General features: G+C 37.2%; 2 protein-coding genes across 4 annotated transcripts; one reads left to right on the forward strand and one right to left on the reverse strand.

Annotated features, from left to right (window-relative positions):
* Nucleotides 1–428: 428 nt before the first annotated feature.
* Nucleotides 429–8,475, forward strand: ISCU (iron-sulfur cluster assembly enzyme). The gene is made up of 5 exons (XM_072415340.1): nucleotides 429–586; nucleotides 2,225–2,338; nucleotides 3,288–3,398; nucleotides 6,100–6,178; nucleotides 7,584–8,475. The coding sequence occupies exons 1-5, from the start codon at nucleotides 497–499 to the stop codon at nucleotides 7,664–7,666; spliced, it is 477 nt and encodes a 158-aa protein (XP_072271441.1). The 5' UTR covers nucleotides 429–496; the 3' UTR covers nucleotides 7,667–8,475.
* A 4,165-nt stretch (nucleotides 8,476–12,640) lies between these two features.
* TMEM119 (transmembrane protein 119) lies at nucleotides 12,641–16,698 on the reverse strand. 3 transcript variants are annotated; one of them, XM_072415341.1, is made up of 2 exons: nucleotides 16,609–16,698; nucleotides 12,641–15,005 (listed from the first exon to the last, which is right to left on the reverse strand). In XM_072415341.1, the coding sequence occupies exon 2, from the start codon at nucleotides 14,982–14,984 to the stop codon at nucleotides 14,010–14,012; it is 975 nt and encodes a 324-aa protein (XP_072271442.1). In that variant the 5' UTR covers nucleotides 14,985–15,005; nucleotides 16,609–16,698; the 3' UTR covers nucleotides 12,641–14,009. The 3 variants fall into 3 exon arrangements, with proteins under 3 accessions (XP_072271442.1, XP_072271444.1, XP_072271443.1); XM_072415343.1 differs by having other exon boundaries at nucleotides 16,614–16,661; XM_072415342.1 differs by lacking the exon at nucleotides 16,609–16,698 and adding an exon at nucleotides 16,442–16,601.
* Between the last annotated feature and the right edge of the window lie 8,470 nt (nucleotides 16,699–25,168).

Below are 25,168 nucleotides of genomic sequence, written 5' to 3' on the forward strand. Positions count from 1 at the left end.
GTTGACTATGGGGGTGGATTAAATAAAATGATGTACATTGCTGGTATAAATTGTCTGTTTTCAGTCTTATATATTTTTATTATTCTGCTGTCTGTTACTTCCTGTTTGTGTGACAATTGTAAACATTTTGAGTTTTCATTCACTTCCTGGTCTGTTGTCAATATTTACCAGAACACAGAGAATTCCCTCCACTGACACCAGAATAGAAAAAACATGGCTAACACTGGCAATATGCTATTAAAATATTCATGTTTTTGTATAGGTTTATTAATGTATGTTGTCACCAAGACATTTACACAGCAGTGCACATATACCAACATGCTGACATTTGTGCAACATTCGCCTTTGACACTCCCTCAGGCCCCGCCCTGTGACACTGATCACATGATCACAATAATCCGTCCCAGCTCTTACCACCTCTGTGTCACGTGGTTTCCGTACAGTGCTACTACGCACTTACGCAGCGTGTCTTCTTATCGGGCTTCTACGAGCTGAAATGGCCGGAGTGGGACGGTTGTTTTGCTCTGTGTGGAGCAGGTGCCCGGTCCCGGAGCTGCGGGTTCCATGTGCCGCTTATCACAAGAAGGTACGGAGAGCCTTAGCGGGAAGTGTCATGTTGCTTTAGCTGCGGGTCTGGGAGGGGACACATGACAGGAGCAGCGTAGTCAGGGCTTCACGAGCTGAGCAGGCCCCGGGTCTCCTACACAGCGGCTGCAAGGTTCCAGATGTCATTTGTGTGGGGATCCAATGTACTCACCTAGGTGACAGCACAACCTTCCTGTACGACATTGCTGTGCTCAGTATTCTCTATAGAGAAAGGATTTGTGGCCAATTAAAGGTCTGTAATTAGTACGCAGTGTTATCACACAATATTCCCTGGCTGTATTGGTAGAAATGATCCATGGATAACTATAAGCTCACCTCTCTCCATAGCTGCCCATGTCACCCCATGGATCTGCTGCTTGTGGCTGTATTGTGCTCCACACACATCATAGTTATTCACTAGTCATTCACCCAGAGCCATACTTGATGCTCCCCGATACAGAAGGGAGATCAGGTGCCAATTTCTGTAAATCTGTAAAAAAAAAAAAAAAAAAACTTTTTATTTTTAAATTACTGGTAAAGCCCCCTCTGCACATGCCGCGAAGCCCCCAGGCATATTTGACGTATGTTTCTTAGGACTCTACCAGATCCCCATTCCATCTGTACTGTGACATCGGAAAAAGACAGACGGGGAGGAGGGATCCTCTGAGTGTTTTTTCCCTTTATGTAAGAGGGTTATCTGCCCTTTTATATAAAGAAAAAATGTAATCAGTCCATTTGGAATCTGAAAGTTAAAAATATCAAAAAGGCTGATCTAGTATATTGGAGGAGCTAACATTCAGAGCTGTAACTTTTTTTTTTTAGCATTGTCATGGAAAAATATTGAAAACAAAACCTAAAAGAGAATTATTTCCCCTATTTTATGGACCCCAAAATACATGCTCAATCAGACTCTGTGTTTTTAGATATACAGGTTCTAATGAAAAACTTCACTCACATCAGTGATAGTTGAAAACTTTTTGTTGGGGTGATTATAACAAAATGTGTTGACTAACCATGCAGGGGAATTCTTGCAGGAATTACAGTCTAGCTTGGTTTTAGGAAAGTCCTGTTACATCCATTTTCTTCCTTCCATAAATCTTCAATTTAAGAGGCCTCTTTTTGGCCATTGTTTAAACCCTGCAAAATTGTATACCCGTGTATAATTCTGTAAAAGGGTACTAAATGTAACTTTGTAGTTACACATTGTTGAGGAATTTTCTGCTTTTTAAGCAGTTATTGGTATGTTCCATCAGAAAAGTTTTTATGGTTCTGATTTATATCACCACAGAAATGAATGAAAAGGTTTGTCACAATGTTGATTGTAATAGATTCCAAGACAAGAAGAGGTACACTGCCCCTTGTAGATAGTTATCGTCTATTAGTGTGTTTTGGTACAAACATTGCCATCTATTTACTTCTACATACAGTCAAATTACATCACACAATTGATTAGGTAAGCTGCAGACATTTCTGTTTATGTGCAGTGATTCAGAGAGGGAAATGTTGAATACAAGTAAAGAAGGATCCACTCTGCTATTTAAATCCTTGTATTATGCAACTATTTGGCAATGCTGCAGCTAGTCAAGGGCGACTGGTTATAACCTTGATTAGGTAACTCTCTTCTTGTATATCTTTTCAGGTTGTTGATCACTATGAAAATCCAAGGAACGTTGGATCCCTTGACAAGAATGCTAAGAATGTTGGAACTGGTCTGGTGGGTGCTCCTGCATGCGGGGATGTTATGAAATTGCAGGTTAGTGTTACCTGGTTGTTGTGTAAAGACTTCTCACTGAGCGATTCAAAATTTAATAAAAGTTAAACTAAACTGGTTAAGCATATAAAATTCTTTTTTTTTTTTTTTTTTTTTTGTTCCTTTTTGGGTGGTATGTAAATCTTCTGTCCTTATCCCAGCGCCCTATATGTGAAGCTTATTAAGCAGAAACACACAAGCGCTTTCATACTATCCAAACAAACAGGAATCTTTTTGCAGGGCAATTTAAAACACAATTTATTAATAATTAACAACAAAATACATATATCATACATAAACCACATTTATATTTTTGCCAATTTATCATATATTTCATATTTACAATGTATCTCTAATTGTTTCCCCATACAGAGACATATTTTAAATCCAAATGTTTTTAGTTCTTGTTAGAATTAGTTGGATAACAGATTTTTGCCCTTATTGACAGCTCTATGCATTTCACAGTTGCTCTACTGCTTTCTCAAGAGGAAGTGGAAGCTCAGTTAGTATTAGTAAATATTAAACAAAAATATTAGAATATATAATATGTACAGTATACTAATATGTAATTATATATAAATATATATATTTACTCTTCTGGGTTATTTTTTTTTTTTTTTTTTTATAGTTATATACTAGCTCCCACTTCCTTTTAAGAAAGCGGTAAAAGCAACAGAAAAAAATCTGTTATCAAACTATCAAAGAAATGGCAATAATGTAAATGGGGTTTATGTATGATATATGTATTTTATTGTAAATAAAGCTCTGTGTTTGTGTGTATATACCTTGCTCTTAGGACACCTCACATTGCTTTGTACTTGTCCAATCCTTTTATGTGTATTCTTATTCTTCATCTTTTTTTATCCAATTTCTATTCATATTTCTGTGAAATATCTCTTCTTTTCAGCCTGTTCTACAGAAAAACTTTATATTACTATTTTCAATTTTTTAGATTGAAGTTGATGAAAATGGGAAGATTATTGAGGCAAAGTTCAAAACATTTGGATGTGGGTCAGCAATTGCATCAAGCTCTTTAGCTACTGAATGGGTAAAAGGAAAAACGGTAAGTTGTATGTTTTTAGTTCAGTATTTACTATCATTCTAATGGAGTGGCAATGAAACCATTTTTGTTAGTGTTATCTTATGAGTTCTAAAATGGGTACACAAGCAAAACTGAGAAGATAAAACAGAATTTTACATTTATTCTAGGAAGGTGTATACAGAAAAAAAATTGGATTACCTGCTTCCAATGTGCAATAAATGACTTTTACTGCACCATGTTAGTCAGATCCAGGGTTTGGAAAGGGGCAGAAGAATAGAATATGAACACTTTTCAAGGTTCTCCCCAGGCCCTTTTAGCTGGGCGCACCACCCGTCACTTTTCAGCACCCACCCGGCTGTTTTTGGGTGGTTACTAAAGAGTTTGGTCACAATGCAGGGGCTGCCACCCACCTACAATTTCTTCCCACCCGGCTTAAAAAAATTTCTGGGTTGAGCACTGCTTTTTATATGGTATTATGGCACCCGCAAATTGTGATTCCTCCATAATACTTCACAACTTGATTACTGATGGGGAAATTATATCATGAGGTGGAAAAACTTGTATTTGTTATTATTTGTAAATATACATCTGCATTTTTGGAGCCTTTTAATAGTGGGGTGGGGGGGATATAAAGGCTGCCACCACTAACCTCCTTCTGGCATCTGCAGCTGCCCGGCTATTTGAAGCCATGGTATTATCAGTCACTCAAAACAAGGAAGCATAAAAATCTAGAGCAGTATTTTCCAACCCAGGTTCCTTCAGAAGTTTCTAGAGGCTGATTGAGCAATGAGCAGTTTGTGCCTCTCAGGTTAGTTTTAGTGACACTGATGGTCTTTTTTGGGCGAGGGTGACATTCTTCCCATTGCCCAGCACTGTAAGAGGAATTCTTACTACTGACCACCACACTAATAAACTGTGATCTGGATAAAGTAATTATAGCAGGGGCACGCTATACAGGCACGCGCACGCATCTCCTATGTATCTCTGTGTGAGATTGTGCTGCCAGGAGAGGGAGAGTGGGCGTGTCCTATAGACCTGGCAATTAGCTGTGACTGCTCCCCTCCCACCTTGTACTGTGAGATAATCCCAGCAGCTGCAGCAAGAATGCTGTGTCAATTCTGCTGTCATTATCCCCATGTATAAACCTTCATATCTTCTTCACTGAGTGTCCTAGAAATGTGATATTTTCAGCCCCCAAAACAAGTTGCCAGATTCGGGATCAGTAACCTAAAATCATAATACAATCGGGGATATTTTCACAATAAGGGGGGTTTTTCAAGACCAGGGTCCCCAAATTGAGTTTGAATGTTAGGGATCCCCGGGGGCCACGTCCATGGCAATGAGCATGAGGGTAATGCCAATTCGCTCTGTGCTGTGGTGCCCCAAATATATACTTGCTTGTTCACAAAACTTCAAGACTACATTCAGACTGGCAGTGAGGTTGCGGTGCGGTTACCCCTTCCTCATGCCATAGAACACTGCCTAGGGGAAGACACTGCGTACTGCTCACTGCCGCCTGGAGTCAAATCTGTAGACGCTGACGGATTGAGTGTCTGCTGGAGGGCCTGTTGCACATAGCTGGCCACTTTACTTTTGTGACTTTTAATGTGTTTGGAACAGAGGGGTGTTGGCATCTGCAAATGTGGGAGCCAGTAGGAAATACCTTTTGTCGTCCCCTCCACCACCCTCATATAAAATGTTATGCCCATCATATAATGTTACCATGTCACACATAGCTATCCCCTTACTTTCTATAAACCACAATCCCTTTGAAGGAAAAGGGAAAGGTAACTGCAAGTGGGGACTCTTGGGGCTAACTCCCCCTAAAATTTCATCACTACGGCGCCATCACAACATATGAAAAACTATACCTGCCATACCGTGCTTCCCTGTCACACATATCTGGCCACTTACCTTTTGTAAACCCTAATTTCTCAGGAACGGAGATGTAGGTATCTGAAGATGTAGTGGTAAGAACATGCCTCCCTTGGCTATCTGTCACATGAATTGCATTTCTCTGGAAATATCCATTGCAGAGATTTTGGGGTGCAAAGGTTGATGGGCTCCTATAACTGACAGGAAGCATTGTATGGTGTATGTTCTGCTCTTTGGTACAGGAATGGTGAGCGGGGAGCAATATATGACCAACCAGCACTGTATGATAGCTTTAGTTTTGTATCCCTTATGAATAAAATGAGCATCAAATAGTGGGAGCAGAAATTCTTGATTTGTCATTTTTTATTTGGTGAATGTACGTTATGGTAACTAGAAACATTTCAATTTAATTTCATTTTAAATTACAACTATTCTAGTTTTTAACATCCTTAATATTTGTTAGCATTGTGGCCTGTGGGTTTTATCTCAATGTCATCAGTGGCCCCCAGATGAATAAAGGTTCTAGAGTGTTTGACCCTTTGAAATCTCAAACCTCAGCTAGCATTTGTAGTAGGTTGTGTTAACAATGGAGCTGGCATTGGTTTCCTAGTCTTTGCTCTGATATTTATTGTAATGTGTTTACTTTGCCACATGTTATGTATAATGTTCAACCTTTTCTGATTTGTGCCAGGCCAAAAATGTGTTGGTACCACTTTGACTAAACTATATTACACATTTTAACATTTTTTTTGGTTTATATACTGTTGTTATAAAAAAACACTTAATTGAAAATTGAAATAACAAAAATCGATCGATTCGAACTCGTTTTTTTTTTTTTGTTGTGTAGGTTGATGAGGCCATGACCATCAAGAACACCGATATTGCTAAAGAGCTTTGCCTTCCTCCAGTGAAACTTCACTGTTCCAGTAAGTTTTTTTTTTTGTTTTTGTTTTTTTTTCTAACCTCTCTGCATTTTCATCTTTTGCATTCAAGTTCCTTTGTTTTAACTTAAAATGGAAAAACACTTCTAATAAATTGGCAGTATAACAGGAATTCATTAGCACAGTCTAATATCATGAAGCAGTTGGTAAAATGATTCTTTGCCATATATTTCATGAATAGAGTCTGGGGGAAGGGACAACACAGCGCAGAAAAAAGGGTGTTCAACTAAAAATGGCTGTGACCTGAATATTTTTTTCTCCTATTGATGGCAATGATGCCTAGTAGTTCCCTTCTCTAACCAATGATGAAATATCCTACACCCACTTCTGCCTCAGAATACTGGATTCCATTGATGGTGACATCAGGTGGAGGATTTAGTAGTTCTGTTTTATGGAGAACCAAATAAAATGTTTTGGTAAATAGGCAGTTGCAGAATATTTGCTCTTAATGTATCATTATACTATAATGTATCAGATGTATTTGTTCTCTACCAGACAGTTAAAGGATTCGGTTACCAGAGTCTTGGTCCTAACAAGAAATCCAGCAACAACTTTTTCGGTTTTAGTTATTTCTTGTCCCAGATGATGTGAGAGCAAAAAAAGTTTTTTTTTTTTTTTTTTTAGTCTAACTTTTTATATTTCAGCTGTGTGTGTTCTCCAGTTATCCAATATCCATCAATTCAAATACTCACTAATAGTTATGCAGTTTGCCTATCCAAGATCTGTTCTTTAATTGGCATCATGTGAACAAAACCTTAAAACTTGGCACAGTTTGTAAGATAATATACTGTGCTATTGGCAGGTAATATTATTGTAGGAATTCACCCACTGTATAACTGCAAAACTTGAAATGCTTACTGTCCAATGAGAGGAAATGTGTCCTTACTAGACACCATGATGCGGGAAATAGTGCTTAAGCAGTGAAGTCAGGGGAGATTGGACCCTAGTAAGGGAAAATTAAAGGTCACAAAAGTCTTTCTGGCTAAAAAATGTATCTAATGTATTGTTCCCATATACCAAACTTTTCCTTCAAATGGTTATAATGTGTTTAGCAATTAGAAGGCACATTTATACGTTTACCTCTACATATTCACACACTTCGTTTTGGGTGATAGAAACAATTTTAGTATGTAATACTGCTGACAACCAACAGATGGTAGTGTGGCCTCTGCCAAGTTATTACTGTTGTAGCAGTAGACTATCCTAGAGATAAGCTGTTCAGCTGTAGTTTTGCCATTATAGTTGTGTTTGTTGAAATTTTATCTCTAGTATTTTTTCTTAATAACCAGTTACACAGATTGGGATGTGTATAGAAAAGTATGAGAGAGTATGATAAATGAGTTCTAATAAATTTTTTCTTGCTGTGTTCCATTTTGTTTTGTTTTTACAGTGTTAGCTGAAGATGCGATTAGAGCTGCCTTAGCAGACTACAGACTGAAGCAGGACAAGGAGCAGTCGGTGGCGAGTGGATAACTTTACCTTTTCAGCAGAGCGCCTTGTTACCTTTATTTGCTGTTCTTTTGAGAAGTAGGGGTTACCTTTACCATTAGAACAGCAGAGTAATGAAACGCACAATAATACAGCGGCTTGTCCCACTGTGTGAATGTTTTTGTTGTACCTGTAAGATTTCTTTAAGCTTGCAAGCTGTGCCATTAAGCAAGTAACCAAATTATAATGGCATTGCTCCTGACATACCGAGCAAACCTGTACAGTTGAGAATTATAGTACATACCTATATCTTCACAGGAGTCTATCTCAGTCCTATGGCTATAATTGAAGACTTATGTTCAGATTCTGGCTTATCCCAATCACAGCAGATTTTGTTTTCATATTTATGGGTATCTGTCAACATTCAGAAGATTATTAACTTATCTGTGTCGATCAGCTTAGCACACTGACTGTTGCTTTACCCAGCCTTCCTGCCTTAAGAAATATATAGGAAATATAAAGTTTTTGTTACTTTTTAGTAATGGCTGGAGAGAAATTGATCTCACTTAGAATGGGTTCCCAAGGTTACCTGAGGATAGAGTGTGTGCTTAAGTGTTATAAACAACTTTTTTTTCTTTTATTAAATACCTTCTAAAATTAGATGGAATGCTGTGAGAAGCTGCTGTAGAATAGACAGATTGTTTTTTTGCAAAGGAAAAGGGGCTTCTTTAAAGCTTCATAGTTTTATATGTAGTGTATAGTAAAAGCAAGGACAATTGATCACCCGCTTTTCCTTTCTTTTTGTACATATTTCCTATAATATCATAAATAAATAAACTTAATTGTCTTCTTGGTATTTGTTTCATTAGTTTACCATATATACAAGAAAACTGCTTACACACTGTTATTTTTTGTGCTGTACAGTTTTTATGGCTAGTTTAAACTGTATGTACGGTAACATCAGAACTTAAATTACAGGTTTTTACTTATGTATTAACAGTACATGCTATGATCTTTTATTATAGATCTACATCTAGTTGGAAAGTTTTCAACCATTGACCATTTTCTTCTAGTTTAATGCTGCAGGCTGACAGTATAGTTACTTTTACCCACTCCACTTAGATGTTGGCAAATATGGATATTTAATTGCAAAGCAGCCTAGTCATTATTTGCCTCTAATTAAATGAATATAAGCATATGTACTTCTAATAGGAAAGGTAGTATTATGTAAACTCATTAGGAAAAGGGAATTTAGCAATGCTACAGAGTAACATTCCAGTAACACTTGAAGTTGAACTCTAGGTAAAAAAACACAGGTAAAATGCATACATGAAAACTGTTTGCAAAAAATATTCAATTGTGTTCCGCCAGTTTCGTGATCGATATCCCCAGGCAGAACATCCAGGTCCTCAACCTCTATTGAAGAAGTTTTACATGTACCTACAGCTTGTAGGGTCAAACAGTAAAGTAGTGAAGCACACCGGAATAATCTTTCCTTTTGGGGTTTGTGCTGTTCTGCATGGTATTACAGGTAGTTCATATCATTACAACTATCAATGCACACAAAAATACATTCATTTCTGGGCTGGATGTGGGTTGAGGCCCAGGAGTTTACTTGCACTATCCCTTTTTATCCTCTGTTAAAGCCCAGAATATCAAAAATGGCTTTATCTGAATTTGGAGTTATGCTTCCTATTCATCTTTTTAGGAAAGCATTTGAACTTGCTTCCTTCCTGTCCCAATAGCTAGGCATGTGTTCTACATCAAGGGTGCCCAAAACGTCGATCGCAAAGGCAACGCAAGTTTTTTTTTGTGCAGCACGTCATTCCCCTATGATAGGTGAACTGTAGCTTTCCTGTCACTATGGTCTTTTAGTGCAGTGCCTGTGAAATGTTCTGCCATTCAATGTCTCATTAGCTTCAGTCACTTCTGTGTCATACTGTGTATGTGTGTGTGTGTGTATATATATATATATATATATATATATATATATATATATATATATATATATATATATTATATATATATATATATATATATAATTATATCTATGTTTAGCATTTTTATTGTTGGTAGATCATTTTGACTTGGGCATTTTAAACGTAGCTTGCAGGCCAAAAAAGTGTGGGCACCCCTGTTCTACATGGTTGCGCAATAAATAACCAAAACATTCAATAGGTAACGTTTAATATATTATGGTTAGTGAATTTTTTGTTTTGTTTGCTGCTATTAAATGCAAACCATACTAGTCTGTTGCACAGGATTCGAGTAAAGTGTTAACAAAAAAAAAAAAAGAAAACATTTGTGCACAAATGCTGTTACTTTTTTGGACTGGCTTTACTACTTCCCAGACAAACTGAAGCAGAGATTTTTAAAGGATCTCGTCACCATTAAAAGCTCCTTGGCTCAGCCATCTGTTTATTTTGGCTTGCCCACAGCAGCTTTGAAAGCTTGTAAACCGAATGAAGGGGGAAGACGGGGATTTCATATGGCTTTTTACCTATTCCTTGTTCTCCTTTGTTTTCTGGCGAAGCCTTAGACAAACTGCATAGTACTGTGATGCCAAACATTAGATATATCAGTCACAATGTTTAAATAGGTAATTGAAATGCCTGAAACATCATACCAAAAACTGCCAATTAGAAAGTCAAAATACTATTAATACTTTGTAGATATGTAGAGATAGCTAAGTGACAAAGAAAATATGTTTGCTCACCTGATGTGCGTTGCTTGGCTGTGTCTTCCTTTTAATACTTCCTGTGCCCTTAACCCAGAATAATTATGCTTGTTGCATAGAAAATACTTTAAGCATTTGGTGGTTTGAGCAGGGTGTTAACAGCATAAACCTTGGACACTTAAGATCACACAGAACTTGACAGATGTCTTAGGCTGCTGTCATCCCCAAAGACTTGTTCACTTCAAATGGGTTTTCCATTCCTCCACAACAGCCAGTTGAAACAGACTTTTATGGTAGCATTTACATTGTACCTAACATAGGTTAGTAAACTGCCATGTTTATTTTAAAAAAAAAAAAAAAAAAAAGCACCTTCTGGTGCTTTTTTATGTATTTTCATTTTTTTCCGAAGGCAAGCCGAAAACCTTAAAAGCCACAAGAAGGTTACATATATAAGAACCAACTCAGGCTAGCTCCATTCAGCTCTTACTATTGGCTACTAATTGTGAAGAATGGCTTTGCTCATCAGTAGCTAGAGGTAAGTAGAACAGATTTTGAACCCTCTGAGAGCAGACAATCAAGCATTTGCATAATTGTAAACCTATTTTTTTAAACACTTTAGTTATTTTTGAAAAAAAGCCTAAAGCTTCACACATTTCAATGGAAGTCAAGGTAAAATGACACTGGAGCAAACTAAAAAGAAAATGACCTATTTATTATCCATTATTAGAATTTAATAGCTCCTGTAAAAAACAATACTTTATGACATTGAGGCGATTTAGGTATAATGTTCTTATCATTCCACACGATTGTAGGTATAATCGTTGCAGTCTTGCAGCTTTGTCTACCTGTGCATGACCCACAGATAGAAATGGAAATTTTGTTACATATATTTTGTGGGTTATAGAATGTTCTATACTACTTGTACACAGTGGACAAACTGACCACTAAATGGTCTATTTATAAAGCAGTAAAATGACATTCATCAAGATACTCCCTGGTGGAGAATCAATTACTGACAATAAAACACATGAACCAAGAAGATTCTACACCAGGAAAAAATAGACCTAAAAGTGTTTGATTGACGAACACCTATTGAGTCCCTTATGTTTTGGCATAATAATACCAGCCTAGAGAAATTTACTTTTCATGCTGCATAAGTTTAGACAATTCTGCAGTCAGTTGTCACAGAATATGGAACCTTCATAACTAAAATGTTTTCAGGTTAACAGCTTACATCTTTTCGGGAGTGAAATGGAAATGGCCATGTTGCAGAAGAATAAATCTGTTAATCCAATACCAATATTTATCATTTTTAATCTCAGAATAGGACTGCTACCTTGACCACCATTTAAAAGAGCCAGTCTACCAACCAGGAAAATGTATTTTGTAGGATCAGAAATCCCCCTCTTTCACCACCACCACCAAAAAAAAATACTTTGTACCTTAAAGAAAATCTTTTAGAATAGAGATACAAAGGTCAAACGGCTCTGAAACTATAACAATCCTGGATACTAAAAAGCAAATGTCTTTTACAGTAACTACCTGAAAACATTCCAATGTTTAAGCCCTACATTTATTGGCTAATAAAAGTCTATTATAGCATGGTGAGATTCACTTCCAATGGATATGGCAGCTGTGCAGTTTACACAAGTTATTAAATGCAACTTGGAGATAACATTTTCTCATACGCAGGATATGTCAGGCCTTTGGGCTTCAGAAATAAGTTCCTAAATCACCATGTTCCCAAAGCCTATTTGTTTTTATCCAGATTGTAAAAGTAATCTGTGTCACTTGGAGATTATGGAAATTGCCATTGCTGGATTCATTGTAAAGATAGTTTATTGCCTGGATGTAAATCTGACCTTTTCATTTTTGTAGTTTCAGCCACACAGCTGAAACAAGCAAGACACAAGTACTAATTATCTGAATACCTGAGCTACATATTCATTCTTGATCAGTGATCCTAGATCAGAACACCAACCAGACAAGAAGTATTTTTTAGACACAGGTCAGCAATGACAGATCACATAATCTCTCAGTCATAGGTCTTCTGTAAATTATTTGGCAATATGGGGCCTTCTAAAATAACTTTGGTACATCCACAGTTTTACATTGTTATTCCCTTATTGTATGTTTCTGAAACTGTATTCGCTATTTAAAAAATCCTTATCCCTATTTAGATTATCATGGAATCTAAAGGCTCAGTGATCGAAATACTCACTAGGCATTAATCCCCCGTTTTCCACCTCACACACATATACGGAAAAAAAAAAGTGGACAATGTCATTCCCTCATTAAACTATGCTTGAGTGTTCCCCCAAAAATAATGGCTTTATTATTAGTATAATAATTATATTGTGTTTATTTTCGTTGCTGACCTGAACATTGCATTCACAATGTAAAAAACAGTCGGTCCCAAGTGATATGTAGCATTCAGAATCACACAAAAAATATAATCATTAATCTTTATAGTAACCAAAGAGGTATGTTTAAAAAACACTGCATCAGTACTATTACTGCTGACCCAACAGTGGCTGAGCATATATTTATATATATCAAAAGCATCCAAATGCTAAGGCGAAATTGAAAACATTTTCTGTACATAAATATAGTTGCTTTAAAAAAGCGTGTATTGTCATATAAATATGTATTTCTGTTTTTCTCCTTCAACCAATATAATAAAAATGAACTATAACTGATAATATTCAGAAAATATCAGTCTATTTTCTAGTTTGATCTAATTTGCCATTTTACCAGCTATTCTCATCACTTTTCACCAAGCTACCTTTGTCCCTAAACTAATATTTAATCTCAATGTCTCTATGGTGTCTATTTATAAAGCAGGGAATCTAACATTTATTAAAACATTCCATGGTAGAGAATTTTCCAAGTCCATGCATTTCAATGGCAGTAATTGATTCTCTGCCAGGGAATGTTTTGTTAGTCAGATTTACTGATTTATAAATAGACCCCTATGCAAAATATTTCAAGGTTTTGTTATTATGTTCTAGAAAACCATAGCTTGATTTAAATAAAGCACATATACATAATAAAATACAAATATAAATGTGGGTAGATTCTACAGTACCTAAAAAAATAGCATAATAGCATGTTCAGATATAAACAGGTGAATATGGTTGCATAAGGCAATGTATCATAATCCTTTACCAACCATCTCATGGAACCAGATGCACAGTAAGTAATATATATATATATAATTTGACCAATCCCTGCTGCTCTCCCTGTGCGCTTGTGAGCCCCTATTGAATGCTTCTTTTCTAATAGATTTCAGATGTGTTTAACCCTTTTCAATAAACAAAAGGCTTCCCAGAGCCTGATTCTGGAGTTCTTGACTCATGAACATGCACAAACAAACATAAATAGGTACAACAGTGGGAACAAACAGTTTGCAACCATTCTTTAACATGGCATATACATTTACATGTGTACTTGCTTCTATATTGGCAAAAAGACCATTGGCATTAATATATAAGTGTATTTGCTCACTCTAGAAAAATATCTCACAATATAAAACTGTTTCTGGTATATTCCCCCAATAGTTTGTAACACATAAGCATCGCAGTTCACCTCCTACTTCCGTTTTAGATCATTAAAGTTAATCCGGACTTCAGGGTTGATTGTCTGACCATCTGCTGTTATAAGCCAGATACATAACAGTTTTCTTGTGATATTTTATTACTATCATCTCCATTAAACTCCACATGGTTCTGTGTCTGCAGCCTGCTGTGATTCTTGACTTTCACAAGGATTATTGATTGCTGTTCCACACTCAGTTGGAGTGGGATTCACATCTTCTTTTCCACTTAATTCTTCTGGGGAACTTGGGACATCTGCTTTAGCTTCAGCTGGGACTTCCTGAGATTCACTGGCAGGTTGAGTTTCTTCTGCTGGGTTGGCTGGTGCATCTTCAGAATCGCCCATGGGTTTAGTTGATTCAGCTGGAGCCTCCTGAGAATCACCTGAAGGCTTAGTTTCTTCTGGTTCCTCAGCTGGGACCTCCTCCACTTTGTTCACAGTAATTTCTTCTTGGGTTTTGGTACTTTCTGGGGTTTTGTCACTACTAGCTTCTTGTGGATTTTCTTTATGGGATGACTCACAAATTTTTTGGGGTACTTCACTATTTTTTGTTTGCTCCTTAACACTACCACCCTTGATAGGTGATTTAAGATTCTGAGCAGCGTTAAGGATATCGGCTTGTAGCTGGTTATTCGAACTAACCACTTCTTCAACCTTGGCATCGTGAGGTTTCTCAGGAATCTCATTAAATGTACTGGTACCACCATTTTTGTCATTGTGGTTTACATACTCTTTTGGTGCAAAAGATGAAGGATAATATGCATTTGCTTTATGTCTATGACTCATTATCACTGCAGCACACATTATAAATATAAGTAGGGCAACCAGAGAACCTACCACAATTACAAGCAACATGTACTCCTTCAAAAACTGTTTTATATTTTCCAAGACATTTAAAGTGGTTGTGCCATTAATATTCTTCACAGAGTTTTCTGTAGTAGATCCAACAATGTCGTAGCTCTGGGTATTGGAAACAGTTGTTGTGCCATCTACTTCTCCACTTCCATACTCGGGTTCAGTAGTGTATCGAGCCAGGGATACAGGATATGAGAAGAGCAAGAACATACATAATGTCAGAAGGTGTCCCATTTTCCTGTGGAGGTTCAGTATCTAGAAAAGATAGCCAATAGCTATATAAATGTTTTTATCTTTATATTGTATTTCATGGCAATTGTTGCATCACTTAATGTATTACAAAGAGAAAACAGTTTGCCAGATTCTAGCCAGTGCCATTTTAAGCAATGTGTTCTAAGATGCACTGTAAGTTCAAAGCTAACTTGGCTTTCCAACATACATAAGATCAAAGCTTTTTTTAGGCTCCTAAATGAATTACATATTTCTCAGTTGTAAAGTCAGCTTTTGTGTAAACTGAACTCACATAACAATGTTATGGACAAAGGTTTGGCTGCATCTCAACAATACTCTCACACAAAGCAAGGGTTAAACTTCATCCAGAGAAAAATGAGAACAGGCTGGGAGAGCTTTAGTCTAGCAATGGATATATATGCAAAATGCATTTATTTTGTGCAAAATTATAATCTTTAACCCTTTCAGTACTTGTATGTAATGAAACCAAACAAAATACACAAATTTGGGTTATACTCTAGCTATATTGTACTGAAATTCAAATGCAGGATATATCAATGTATATATTCAATCAAGGTGTATATTTTAAAATGTTTTGTAAAAGTGATGTGCAAAAAAAACATTAAAGAGCAGAGGCAACCCCTGCCTATTCCTCAGAACGTGAAGCAGAAATTGGAGCCCTGCCCCCTTATGTGTGCCTACCACATCTGGGCTCTGTCTGCCTCTTTGTTATAAAGTGGTGTCTCCTGGGACTCCAGATCTCAGGCTCACAGGTTAAAAAGGAGAAAATGTTCCACATCTGGAGGAAACAATAGTAAACCAGAGGTGGATGGATTTTTTGTTTTCTAAGTTGCTAAAAAAAACTCTCCAGGAGGACCATTAAATCATGCAAATCATATTTTACAAACTCTTCTCTAGTGCTTATTAAAAAAGGCAATTACAAATATGGTTCTGCCATTGCCACAAATAGATGTTTGCTTTTCTAACTTGTACTACATAAAGAGCAGCTGAAACATGAATGATGTGCTCAATTGTCTTAACTCTAAGATAGTTAAGATAGTGGCTGTGAATTACTAAGGTTGGTTAAATACACAAATCAAGATCATCATCATGACATTTCAACTGCACCTTTCTAAATTTTATCACAATTACTTATTGCACAAATAGATTACTGTTCCAGACAATTATATAGATGGGAATATTTTACAAACATTATACCCCAGTGTTAGGAGACACCGTAACTAAATCAATTAAATCAACTAAATCAACTAAACAATCAACTGGTACCTTTACATAGAAATATACATATACATATTTATTCAATGTCTAGCTGCAAATGATACTGCATGCAGAATATAGCTAGTTACATTATTAATGTCTATATAATATACTGTGGATATGAACATGTGCCCAAAAGTTTCCTAAAAAGGTTAAAAGCATAACACTAAAAGGCTTCTTACCAAATGCTCTTAAATTCCAGTCGTAAAGAAAATTGCCTGCAAGCTACACGCCAGTTGTGTCTTAAGACGTGTACATTAAAAAAATTCAACTAAATGTATGGGCTTTGACTTTCCCTGTGGCTGTGATTTGTTATAGGCTACAAGTTAGAGTAGGGAGAGTTTGATACCTTACTGTTGTGTCCCAAGCTTGCAATTTCCTGCAGACTCTACTGCTGAGATAGTCAGTCTTCTAACTCAGTCTATTGCAGACTGTTTTCATTAAGGAAACCAGAAGAGGGGGGCAAGCTCAGCCCTTAAAATAAAATCACTCCTGCCTTTTCTGTGCATCCTTCTGGATCCAGAGGCGGGGTATGGGTTTAACCCCATCACTGTTCACATTTTGGACCAAGAATGTATAATTTTTACTGGAATCAACCCTTTGTGCATAAACATATGCTGTTGCTTATTATAGTAACAGTTAACTTAAAACAGAAAAACTTCTACAATACTCACTTATCCTTTTGGCTATGCTTTGTAACTAATAAAATTACCGGTTTTAAGCAAGTTATATGAAACATACACAGTGACAGAACACAGAAGACAAATGGTGAATTGTATCACAATAGGTCAAACAAGTTGAGATTTAGTAGTCTAGCTGAATAAATCCCAGAGATCATAGCATTTGGCTGGTCTTTTATAAAAACTAAGATGTAATTCAGATTCATGTCTCATGTCACTACAGAAAGAAGCAAGCTGCAATACTTCAAGATATCTAAAGATATACAGTATATAGTAGAACTTTTTTTTTGGGGGGGAGTTATTGAGCTACCCTGTCTGTTTGTAGCTCCATAGGGCTATGGTGGCATGTTGCTTATAGCTTTGAGTGCTATGGAGACCTGTTGTTTGAAGATGTTTCAATGATGCTTATATTTCAGTAAACAAACATACATTTTATATGTTATTGTTTTAGCAATTACTCACATTATTTATTTCATAATGCTTATAATGATGTATTTTAAAAGAAACATTTACATCAGTTCTTCCCACAGAAGAGCTCACAATCTAATATCACTGCCAAACACAATGAGCTAGATTGGGAGGAAGTCAGCCAAACCTATAATTTGATGTAACATTAATATGTTCGGAGAGTGATTGAACAGGAATTTCACTTTACAATTCCTGCAGTCCATCCTTTTTTTTCAACCAAGATTCGATTTTCCAAATTTCTTCATCATCATCACTGTGGTTTTTGTTCATTTTCAAACAAGATTTGCCAATGTGAAAACTGGAGTGGATTGCAAGAGACATATCTGAACATTGCTGGGCCCTGGAAAAGTAAATATTACCGTAGTTAAAAATAGAGTGAACTGGTTATGGATCACAATCATTTTAATAGTAAGAGGGCAGCCATCCTAGCCAGCACCCAATGTGAGGGGACCCCCAATTTGGAGAGTTGCACCATTTCAAACACCCCCAATTCTGAAGGGCAAGGTATTAGCAGTATGGGGGTGGGGGGGCTGCACACTTACCATCTTTTTATTAGGAAACAGCTGGTATATCAGGCTAATTTGTTTAGGCACCATAGAAAGAAATGGTCCACAATATCCGTCTGAAATGTTTCCATAAGCATCTGCTTGGATGTAAAAAATAGTTGCAGCTCTACTATCACGATTTATCCTGGCAAGATTCAACCAGTGAAAGCAGAAATCCTGCCAGAAAATGCTGGCTGAATCCCGTGCAATCGTACTTGGGCAAATTTACTGAGCATGGGAAGAAGATGCAAGTGAGTTATGAAGCAAAACCTAGTCGTACTTGGTCCTGCTCGTCTCGAAAAATCGCACATGTGTAGAAGGTCCCCTGACATTCATTAGTCTGCCATGGCTACATGTACTGAGGTGACTCTTGAAAATCGTTTAAAAACGACAAAAATAGTTTGTTGTACATTTATGGTGTAAGTTGTACATAGATGGACTGGTAATCAGATCAGTGGAAGATGTTTTACATTCAGTAGCTATGGGTTACGGCACTGTGCATTTAATCAATATGGTTTGCATTACTATTTTGAGCTAACCACTGTTAGAGCCTTTTATGAACAACTACAGCCATAATTAGTGTAACTCCCATTCCAAAAATGGAGGACTGAAACCTTTTGAAGAAGCTCAACTCTTTGAAGCAGACATAACACTTTGCATTTGCAAATCTCATTGGATGCCCATTACTGAAAACACTTTTCCACCCAGCATATGATCCCTATAATTCTCAGAACAATTAGTCACACCAAACCCACATAAGAAAAGTTAACTATCTATACCCATATGTAGTAATCTATATGGTATAATAGTGCCATAACAGAATAAATGTGCAGTAAATGTAAAACTTTCAGATAACTCGTTGAGACATTGAAGACTCTAGCTCTAGCATGTTCTTCATGTTACTGTGTGCCAGCTAGTTTTCAAGCTGAAATCAAGTTTTCCATTTATAATTTGTGGCCAGCTTTCCTTTTCGTGCATCACAGAAAAATGCAAATACAACATTTCTTTCAAAGACAAGTTAAGTTATATGATAAATGCAACAATCTCATCTAAAAGCGTGGAGCAGATGGGTCATTATCTTTTAGGTATTAGTGTTTAATAATAAGTGTGACTGTAATTTGGGAAATGTCATCTGTTAAATGTCTTTTTGTTGTGCATAATTCTTTTTTTTTTTTTACAATGGTGCATTATATTTGATGTTGTGTTATTAATTTATTTAACTTGGACCAAAATATATCTATCCTAAAGAAACCCTCACTGGACCCCTCCCTACCCTCCAACTACCGCCCTATCTCCGACAAAAAATTATTTTAAACAGGATTTATATAGTGCCAACATATTACGCAGCGCTGTACATTAAATAGGGGTTGCAAATGACAGACTAGTACAGATGGCGATACAGGAGGAGAGGACCCTGCCCCGAAGAGCTTACAATCTAGTAGGTGGGGGAATTTACACACAATAGGATGGTAGATATGTAGTGGTGGGAAGTAGTGATGGTTTCAAAAGGCAGAAGAAGATGGCTAGGCAAGTTTGAAAAAATAGGTTTTGAGTGCTCTTTTAAATATATATAAAAATTTACAGTTAGGTCCATAAATATTTGGACAGAGAAAACTTTTTTCTAGTTTTGGTTCTGTACATTACCACAATTATTTTTAAATGAAACAACTCAGATGAAGTTGAACTGCAGACTTTCAGCTTTAATTCAGTGGGTTGAACAAAAAGATTGTATAAAAATGTAAGGAACTAAAGCCTTTTATAACACAATCACTTCATTACAGGGGCTCAAAAGTAATTGGACAAATTAAAAAGCAGAAAATAAATGTTCACTTCTAATACTTGGTTGAAAACCCTTTGCTAGGGACATTAGATTGTGAGCGCCTTTGAGGGACAGTTAGTGACATGATTATCGACTTTGTACAGCGCTGTGTAATATGATGGCGCTATATAAATACTGTGTAATAAATATTAATATTTGCTGGCAATGACAGCCTGTAGGCCTCCTTTTTAATGCTCTGCCAGGCCTTTACTGCAGCGGCTTTCAGTCGCAATTTGTTTGTGGGTCTTTCTGTCCGAAGTTTAGTCTTTAACAAGTGAAATGCATGCTCAATTGGGTTCAGATCAGGTGACTGACATGGCCATTCAAGAATATTCCACGTCTTTGCTTTAATAAACTCCTGGGTTGGTTTGGCTGTATGTTTTGGGTCATTGTGCATCTGTATTATGAAACACCTCCCAATCAATGTGACTGCATTTAGCTGGGTATGAGCAGACAGTATGTCTCTGAACACCTCAGAATTCATTTGGCTGCTTCTGTCCTGTGTCACATCATGGATAAACACTAGTGTCCCAGTGCCACTGGCAGCCATCCACGCCCAAGCCATCACACTGCCTCCGCCATGTTTTACAGATGATGTGGTATGCTTTGGATCATGAACTGTTCCACACCTTCTCCATACTTTTTTGTTGCCATAATCTAGCCTTTCTACTCTTGAGGCATATGAGTGGCTTGCACCTTGCAGTGCACCCTCTGTATTTCTGTGGACGTCCAGGTCTCTTGGCGTTGCTGAGTTCACCAGTGCTTTGTTTCTTTCTCATGATGTACCAAACTGTAGATTTTGCCACTCCTAATATTGTAGCAATTTCTCGGATGGGTTTTTTCTGTTTTTTTCAGCATAAGGATGGCTTGTTTCACCTGCATGGAGAGCTCCTTTGACCGCATGTTGTCTGTTCAACACACGCGCGTGCACGCACACGCATCAGGCCTTTTATCTGCTTAATTGATTAATGACATAACGAAGGAATTGCCCACACCAGCCCATGAAATAGCCTTTTTAGTCAATTGTCCAATTACTTTTGAGCCCCTGAAATGAAGTGATTGTGTTATAAAAGGCTTTAGTTCCTCAGATTTTTATGCAATCTTTTTGTTCAACCCACTGAATTAAAGCTGAAAGTCTGCAATTCAACTGCATCTGAGTTGTTTTATTTAAAATTAATTGTGGTAATGTACAGAACCAAAATTATAAAAAAGTTGTCTCTGTCCAAATATTTATGGACTTAACTGTTTATATATAACTTCATGTCAAGTTTACTTTTATGAAACAGAACTGTTTTTTTTTATGAATAACAAACTGATTTCCTGAAGAGTCTCTTAGTCAAAATGAATCATGATTATTTCTATCATTCAGTGGATTATAATTTAGGGGTTATTGGCCATCCCTGCTCTCAGGGTGGGATTGAGTTTCCTCCTAAAAATGCCTGGAAGTGGCCTGAATTTCTTCTAGTTAAGGAAAATGACCACCCCTTTACTTTAGCATTTGTTGTATCTAATGTCCCCCGGGGCCCTTGATTAGTGAGGTGCCTGTCTGGAAGTTATGGTTTGGACTAGCTATTTGGCAAAGCTCAATGCTCAGTGACCAATATGGGTCATAACCCAATGTCTTTTTGCACAATCCAAAATAATTGGTTTCAGAGTCTTTAAAGGGTAATGTCCTCTTTATTATTATTATTATTATTATTATTATTAATAAACAGGATTTATATAGCGCCAACATATTACGCAGCGCTGTACAATAAATAGGGATTGCAAATGACAGACTAATACAGACAGTGATACAGGAGGAGAGGACCCAGCCCCGAAGAGCTTACAATCTAGTAGGTGAGGGAATTTATACACAATAGCAGGGGAGATATGTAGTGGTGGTTTCAATTGACAGAAGAAGACGGGTAGGCAAGTTTGAAAAAATGGGTTTTGAGCGCTCTTTTAAATGAAGGAAAGTAGGAGCAAGTCCAATATGACGAGGAAGACCATTCCAGAGAGTTGGAGCAGCTCTAGAGAAGTCTTGTAACCGTGCGTGTGATGAGGTTATGAGTGAGGAAGTCATTAGTAGGTCATTGGAGGAGCGGAGAGAGCGGCAGGGGGAGTATTTTTTAACCATGTCAGAAATGTAAGTGGGACAATAACTGTGTAGGGATTTGAAGGCAAAGCACAGGAGCTTAAATTTGATTCTAAGGTGAAATGGAAGCCAATGGAGAGAACTACAAAGAGATGCAGCGGAGGAGGAGCGGAGGGAAGGATGAATGAGTCTGGCTGCAGCATTCATGATAGATTGTAGAAGAGAGAGTCGGGTTAGTGGAATACCAGCGAGAACCTTTATAAGGTTCTGTTATATTACTATTCATGTCTATGCTTCTCAGCAGTCATAAAATGTCCCTGTTGGTTCCAATTTCTGTGATTCCAAGAGCTGAGCATACCTAGAAGTTTTTAGAAACCTTTAAACCTGAGATAGCCAGGGAAAGGTGGGAAGGGGGTCACCTAACAGACGCAGCTTGGTGTAGGGTCAAAATTTGGAAAGATATTAGGGGCATGCTTTAATAGTGGCAGGGCTGCAGGGGATTTAGTAATAGTAGAAGAGTGATCCAATTAAAATAAGCTGATGTGCCGATGCACAATTATGATAGTACAAGGACAACATGCATTTAGTTGTTGCAATACACGGACATAAAGAGACAATCATTATAATATATGGGTAACTAACAGCAGGTATTACAATTTACTGGAACTGCACAGGTAATCCTATCCTCCAATGCGGGGGGAACAAACAGGCAGCTCTGCTCACCCCTCGCTTCCCTATCCATCATTGCTGTTTTTTTACAGGATGAACACAAGAAATTATTTTACCTACTTCCTGTAAGCTCAGTCTGTCATTGAATTACCCACTTGGGATGTGTCATCATGCACTTTGGGCTTCCATTTTACGTTCTCTGTATAGTAGTAAGGTCCACTCCTACCATTAAAAAAAGGCTCCCACATCACCAGACCAGCAGGAAAACTAAAAACGGTAAATAATAGTGATAAATAGTAGTTAAAAATATATATTCAATCTTTTTGTTGCTACATGAAATTAAAGAAAGGGTTTTTTTAGGAGTGTGCATTAGTTTGTTTAGTAGCATTAAAAAGCTTACCAAGGCTACGTACACACGTCAGATGATTCTCCCCCGATACAAACTGTCAGACTCATCTTTGAGGTGTATTCTGGCATGTGTACAACCATATATGTACATATTTTTCATATGCTTTGCAGCACCACAGTGTTTGTGCCTTAACAATCCTTCTTACAAAGTGAGTCAGTGAGCCTGATTTATTAAAGATCTCCAAGGCTGGAGAGAATACACTTTCATCAGTGAAGCTGGGTGATCCAGCAAACCTGGAATGGATTTGTTAAAGTCATTTGTTAGCAAATGTTTTAAATCCTGGAACAGATCCATTCCAGGTTTTTTGGATCATCCAGGTTCACTGATAAATGTATATAGTCTCCAGCCTTGGAGAGCTTTAATAAATCAGGACCAGTAAGCTGCCCAACACATTGAAAGCAATGCATTATTTGTTATTAGTTCAAAAAAAGTAAAACGAAGTTTGTCAAATGTGTAAATCACATCAAAAATTGTTCAACGCAAGGTAACACTGTCGTGTGGTATCCCACAAATGTACTGTTCTTTCCATGTAACATATTATTTTTGATATAAAAAAAGATATACTTTAAAATGGTTTAGTAAATATAGAAACTATCCTCTAATATGCTGCCTAATATGAGATGTGTGATACCTTTAATAATTACTTTTAGCTAACTAAATTTAGCAGTTTACAGTGCAAACTTAAAAAGCACAAAGGCCCCTTTTTCGCTCAGGCTGTTTAAATGTGTTCTGAAATTGCAGGTTATATTTTTATTTCACTTGGTGTTTTAGCCCATTAAATGATTTATTGTATAGTTGTATGCTTTCAATTTCATGAGCTTTTTCTGGTGTGACCTGGACGGCAGGGATTATGTGTGTTATATTCTGTAATGTATGTTTACCAGTGTGTTTGTGTGGGAGCTGAGAATGGTAACCAATCTGGAAAATATTTATTGCAGAGTCTATATACCACTGACACAGCATTTTATGTGGTAAGAGTCACATCAGTCCCTGTCCCCACAAGGAGCTCACAATCTAATGTCTCTACAACACTAATACACAAACTAGGGCCACTGCTTGGAGGAAGACAATCAACCTACCTGCTTGTTTTTGAATTGTGGGAAAAAACAGATGAAATCAAGCAAAGATTACGTTTCCAACATAGGTAATGTCTCCGGTGTAACTACTGTATAGGTACAAACTAGTTGTGAGTATCATGCTAAATTATGGGCTCATCATTCACATTTCAGGGCTTAAAGTGAACCTGAAGCCAGGCAATGGACATAAAATAATAACATTTAAGTACAAGTAGTAAATGAGCTTTATAACAAGTCCTCAATTACATCTGTAGTTCATACCAGAGGCATTCAATTTTCGAGACTTCTCCGTAAGCTGAATATACACACTCACAATACCTACCAACAGGAACTTGAATTTATTCTCTTGGTTAGCTATGGCAGGGGTTTGGGGGATGGAGTGACCACATGCTAGCTGCTCCATAGACACTTTATATAAAATTCAGACTTTTGGTAATGTAGGGTAGTGGTGGGTCTTTGCTGGGCACCTGCAATCATAGCTCAGAACATCGTATGGAAGATGCTGTGGGGCACCTTTTGCCTGGAGGTGTAGTCTGCAGGAACGAGAGAATAAGGTATGTAAACATCATGGGCCTAGATGAGCATTTAAATTGAGCATGGGGAGCCTCACTGCAAGAGTTTTTTTTTTAATTATGGAGGATGTGATCGATGCCAATAGACAACACTGTGGACAGCTGTATGGCAGCTGGGCTGTTTTCTATCTAAAAATGTGTCCCACGTGTTATTCATTTACCTTTGACTAGCAAAAATGTGCTCGATTTTGGAATGGCCATAATTGTTGGGCAATATATACAGCAGAAAAATTCAGTATGTACAGGAAAGGAGTGTGGATTTTTTGAATGCTAGACGTATTTAAACAATGGATTGTTTGCAATAGAGTGCACAGGATTGTGCATAAAACACCTTTAAATGAGTAAATTGGTAGGTTTAAAAAGCACCTCCAAAGTTTTAATTTGATCAGGATATAAAAAAAATCAGCAACATTCCTCCACTCTGATCTTGGGAAACATGTCAATGGGGGTACCAATTTTTGTAGGCCATCTGCTCAGTCCTCAAGGAAAAGAGTTTTTCTACTGTCTATGTAAGTGCAATGCATTTGAAGAATTTAGCATGCATTATGTGCAGGGATGTGGGGCATATCATATCAGGTAGTAGGGGGCTGGAGG

The sequence above is a fragment of the Pyxicephalus adspersus genome, chromosome 6, assembly GCF_032062135.1.
Source record: "Pyxicephalus adspersus chromosome 6, UCB_Pads_2.0, whole genome shotgun sequence".
In the NCBI taxonomy this organism is placed as follows: Eukaryota; Metazoa; Chordata; class Amphibia; order Anura; family Pyxicephalidae; genus Pyxicephalus; species Pyxicephalus adspersus.

Excerpts from the sequence above, each read along its gene's own strand:
- ISCU (XM_072415340.1), top strand. The coding sequence starts at position 497 with ATGGCCGGAGTGGGACGGTTGTTTTGCTCTGTGTGGAGCAGGTGCCCG. Across the intron at positions 3,399-6,099 it reads AATGGGTAAAAGGAAAAACG|GTTGATGAGGCCATGACCAT; the intron begins GTAAGTTGTATG and ends TTTGTTGTGTAG. Across the intron at positions 6,179-7,583 it reads AGTGAAACTTCACTGTTCCA|TGTTAGCTGAAGATGCGATT; the intron begins GTAAGTTTTTTT and ends TTGTTTTTACAG.
- TMEM119 (XM_072415341.1), bottom strand. The coding sequence starts at position 14,984 with ATGGGACACCTTCTGACATTATGTATGTTCTTGCTCTTCTCATATCCT.